Source organism: Alosa pseudoharengus, unplaced genomic scaffold (genome assembly GCF_046254945.1).
Source record: "Alosa pseudoharengus isolate Yale_2024_CS ecotype anadromous, Long Island Sound unplaced genomic scaffold, YU_APseudo_1.1 YU_APseudo_1.1_scf_16, whole genome shotgun sequence".
Classification (NCBI taxonomy): domain Eukaryota; kingdom Metazoa; phylum Chordata; class Actinopteri; order Clupeiformes; family Clupeidae; genus Alosa; species Alosa pseudoharengus.
In genome coordinates this window covers 4,401,446-4,406,445 of record NW_027468630.1, presented here as the reverse complement: position 1 = coordinate 4,406,445, position 5,000 = coordinate 4,401,446, and the positions used below count along the sequence as shown (strand labels likewise).

Below are 5,000 nucleotides of genomic sequence, written 5' to 3'. Positions count from 1 at the left end.
ACAGAGAGTATCACTGCAGATCTGCCAGAGTTGAAATGTTAGTGAAATACCGTAGTGTAGTGCATCAGAGACAGTAGCATATTAGCTTATTTTTAGTCTGTGTGTGTGTGTGTGTGTGTGTGTGTGTGTGTGTGTGTGTAGTACTGTCAAGTGCGGCGGTTTGTGGGCTGTTGTACCGGTCTTGAACCAGCCATCGTCGGTGAAGGCCTCGGCGGTCTCCTGAGGTTTGTTCCAGTATTCCCTGAAGACGGACGGACCACGCACCATCAGCTCCCCCTCTTTACCCTCCAGCCCCGGGCGCACCTAGACACACACACACACAGACAGTCACACACACACACACAAATGAATAAAAAAGTCCATAAACTATAAAAGGCTTGTCCGCAAATGAAATACGTATAAACTATAAAAACTGTCCACTGGCCCTTACTCAGAAATGACGGTCTACAACTCGATCTCTATAACCTCACCAGTCCCAAACCACCTGAGCACTGACTTCAGTGGGGACTCCACCCCTCTGTGTGTACAGAGAAGACGCAAAAAAGGCAAAATGAAGTGGGTTCAAGTTGTCTCCTGCCTTATTAAGTAACGGCTTGCCATTAAAGTTTATACTGTAGTAGTGCATATTTGAGCATGCTAATATGACTAACAACCATGTTTCCTGATTCTAAATGGAGTAACACAATGGCATCCTACATTTACATTAATTCACAGACACTTGTATCCAAAGAGAGGGCAGCCGTGGCCTACTGGTTAGCGATTCGGACTTGTAACCGGAGGGTTGCCGGTTCGAACCCCGACCAGTAGGCACGGCTGAAGTGCCCTTGAGCAAGGCACCTAACCCCTCACTGCTCCCCGAGCGCCGCTGTTGTAGCAGGCAACTCACTGCGTCGGGATTAGTGTGTGCTTTACCTCACTGTGTGTTTCACTAATTCACGGATTGGGATAAATGCAGAGGCCAAATTTCCCTCACAGGATCAAAAGAGTATATATACTTATACTTATAGAAAGAAATAGCATGAAAGCTGCAGTGCAGAGGAGACCTTAGGTAGGAACTACTACTGCATCTGTCAGTACTATTACTAAAGCATAAGAGTCAAGTCAAGTCAATTTATTTACATAGCACATTTTGCGCAACAGGGTTGACCCAAAGTGCTTTACAAATGATTAAATATGAATATTAGCAAAATAACAAATAATAATAATACAATAAAGAATACAAAATGCCTACATACGATATATATATAAAATATATATAAAATAAAGAGCACATAACATAATAATAAAGCAGTGGTAATAGTAATAAAAACACAGACACATATATATAATAAACAAAAATAAAGATTATGTTGGAAGATAAACAGTAAAATGAACTCAAAGTGAAGGGTGATTATAGTGTTAATAATGAAATAAAATAAGCAAAGAATATTTCAATGAAAACTAGAAAAGCATTTCCTGAAGGAAATACAGTGCATGAAAATGCAAAAAATATGATGTAAAATATCATACAGAGTAAAAACAAACTATATTGGTTGCTAGGTAGATGAGGTTTAATATAGTTAGAATGACTGAACAGTTAAATAGGTGGATAGTTTAAATGGTTAAATTATTTGCTAGGTAGATGAGGTTTAATATAGTTGGAATGACTGAACAGTTAAATAGGTGGATAGTTTAAATGGTTAAATTATTTGCTAGGTAGATGAGGTTTAATATAGTTGGAATGACTGAACAGTTAAATAGGTGGATAGTTTAAATGGTTAAATTATTTGCTAGGTAGATGAGGTTTAATATAGGTGGATAGTTTAAATGGTAAAATTATTTGCTAGGTAGATGAGGTTTAATATAGTTGGAATGACTGAACAGTTGAAACAGTTGAACAGTGTGTGTAGTCTTAAGAGAATGAGATCGTATGCTTAAAGCCTGAGAAACTGACAGTTGATGCAGGTGGCCTGGCCACCTGGCACAAGATTCTAATTGCTGTGATGTCATAAAGGCCTAATAGTTTTTAATTAATAGTTTAATCAATCAATCAATCAGTTTAACTGGCTCTTTGATGGGGCTTAGTTGAGCAGCTGGAAGTTGATACAGGTGCAAATCAAGTTAATTAGCCCATTGTGATGTCATCAGCCCAATGTTAAGTCTATGAGGAAATTTTGAATAGTTTTTTATTAATAGTTTAAAAAGTATAAAAGTTACAAAGATGAAAATACAAAGCCCACATGTCTTAAGTAAGACCTACGTAACATAGTTTGAATGAAGTTTCTACGTTAAACAGTTGAAGCTGCATTATCTGCGTTAGAAGAACTAGAAAACACAATTCCAAGGAATTACCAGTGCATGAAAATGCAAAACATATGGTGTGAAATATATTGTTAAAACAGATGATGTGCTAATTGGCAACCAACATGATGAGGTTTAATATAGTTGGAATGACTGAACTAGGTAGATGAGGTTTAATATAGTTGGAATGACTGAACTAGGTAGATGAGGTTTAATATAGTTGGAATGACTGAACAGTTAAATAGGTGGATAGTTTAAAAGGTTAAATTATTTGCTAGGTAGATGAGGTTTAATATAGTTGAAATGACTGAACTAGTAGATGAGGTTTAATATATTTGGAATGACTGAACAGTTAAATAGGTGGACAGTTTAAAAGGTTAAATTATTTGCTAGGTGGATGAGGTTTAATATAGTTGGAATGACTGAACTAGGTAGATGAGGTTTAATATAGTTGGAATGACTGAACAGTTAAATAGGTGGATAGTTAAAGAGGTTAAATTATTTGTGAGGTAGATAAGGTTTAATATAGTTGGAATGACTGAACAGTTAAATAGGTGGATAGTTTAAATGGTTAAATTATGTTGTGGACAGAGGAAACGTTTGAGCACGATGTGTAGTCTTAAGAGCATGAGACTGTATGCTTAAAGCCTGAGAAACTGATAGTTGATGCAGGTGGCTTGGCCACCTGGCCTAGGATTCTAATTGCTTAACGGCCCGATTGTGATGTCATCAGCCCAATGTTAAGTCTATGGGGACATTTTGAGTTAAACCTTAATAGTTTAAAAAGTATAAAAGCTACAAAGATGAAAAATACAAAGCCCAGATGTCCTTAGTAAGACCTACGTAACATAGTTTGAATGAAGTTTCTATGATAAACGGTTGAAGCTGCATTAGAAGAAGAAGAAGAAGAAGAAGAAGAAGAAGAAGAAGAAGAAGAAGAAGAAGAAGATTTTCATGCACTGTAATAAGAATGGACTTAAGAAATGAAACCATGGGGGAGATTAAAGTGTACTAAAAGCTAGGGAGAACAGATGGATTTTTTAATTAGATTTAAACTATCAAAGGTAGGGCTGGACTTAATATGGGCACATTAGTACATTCAAAGTGTGGTAGAAAATGGCAGAAGAAGAAGAAGGTAGAGGAGGGAAGAAAGGGAAGTGCATGAGAAGTGCATGGGAAGTGCATGAGAAGTGTGTGTTAGGTGTGTAGTAATAAGGCATCCATCAGTCACGGGCCATGCTAATGATGAGCAGTTGGAGAGGGTAAGCAGGGAGGGCACTTACCCGAGTCTCCTTGCTGTTGCCTTCTGCTATAGTGGTGTTGGTAGAGTTGGTCATGACAATGCGCACCTCCACCCCTGGAAGAGGTGTTCCCACAGCCCCTGTAGATGCAAACACACAGACACACACACACACAAAATATACATTACAAAAAATACATTAAAGGGAATACGTTTGGAATTGCTGATTAAATGATGCAAGAACACATATCTCTGGAAAACTTTTTGTGGAAGTTACAAGTGAAGAATGCTATTAAAATGGTCTCCTTAATCCCAAATGGAGACACAGTTGACCGAGTAGATTCCAGTGTAGTTAAGAGCAGGTAAAACTTGAGGCTGGCTTGCAAAAGAATAGTTCTTTATTCTGGACGTAACAACAGAGTTCTGGTAACTCTGTTATACGCACAGCACAGCACAGTGTTGCAAGATGAAGCCAAGGTAATAAACTGAAGCCAAGAACCAGGAAACTCCTGGCTAATTATAATACCAGAATATACATCCACGTCTGGGGTCAATTTGGAGGGGGGGGGGAAACGGGTAGTGATCTAGCCTTATTCAATTAAGATGTCTCCTGTGGGGGAACAATTAGTTAGGTACACCATTTGCTATTGTAAAGTGACAACATTCTGTCTGCTTACAATAAACGTCCTGTCCCCGCAGCTTCTGCAGTATTTTAAACAAAGAACCAAAAGAATGACATACAGAAAACCACTAAAATCTAACACAAGATTAATCAAAATATCATCAAAACATTAGCAAAGTTAGATAATGACTTCTTTACGGCGTTATTGATGAGCATGAACTCTGCATGCGGGCTCTCCTTTAACTCGGCCTTATAAATCCACCTCCACCCTTTTTCACAAAGCCTCCATCTCTGCTGTGTTCCGAGTGTCTTTTGTTCTTTGTGACGTAGAGAGCGCACAGCCTGACGGGGATCAGTAGGAGGGGGAAGCAGCACAAGGTTGTCCACTCACTCCGCGTCTGCCTTTGGTGCTGGTCATTGGTTCTGACAGCTAGCAGCTCTGACTGCGTTTTTGGCCTTTATCTGACAGCCCTGTGGCTGCGTCTGGAGTTTTCTCTTTGTCCTCACTGCTCTCACTTATTTTTTCTGTTTTGTTTTTCTTCTTTCTGTCTCTCTGTGTGTGTGTGTGTGTGTGTGTGTGTGGAGAGCCAGCGTGCTGGATTATCGGCTGCGTGTCCTTTTCCGGAGGAGCCAAAAAGCTGACAAGGATGGAATGATAAAAAGCACTTTCTCCCCTCAATCAGAAAGTCACCAAAATCCATTTATAGTTGAGCTCAGGCAATCTCACACACCCGCTCTCGCTCTCCCTCCCTCTCTCTCTCTCACAGACACAGACACACATACACAGACACACACACATACAGACACAAACACACACATACACACACACTCTCTCCAACTCTATCTGAGAGGACCTAG

General features: G+C 39.3%; 1 protein-coding gene across 1 annotated transcript in view; it reads right to left on the bottom strand.

Annotated features, from left to right (window-relative positions):
• acsf3 (acyl-CoA synthetase family member 3) overlaps positions 1-5,000 on the bottom strand; it is a 50,907-nt gene that overhangs the window by 24,116 nt on the left and 21,791 nt on the right. The window contains exons 6-7 of the mRNA XM_076286786.1: positions 3,564-3,661; positions 177-303 (exon numbers count right to left, since the gene is read on the bottom strand). Of these exons, the coding sequence (XP_076142901.1) occupies positions 177-303; positions 3,564-3,661 (225 nt within the window). The remainder of the gene's footprint in view (positions 1-176; positions 304-3,563; positions 3,662-5,000) is intronic.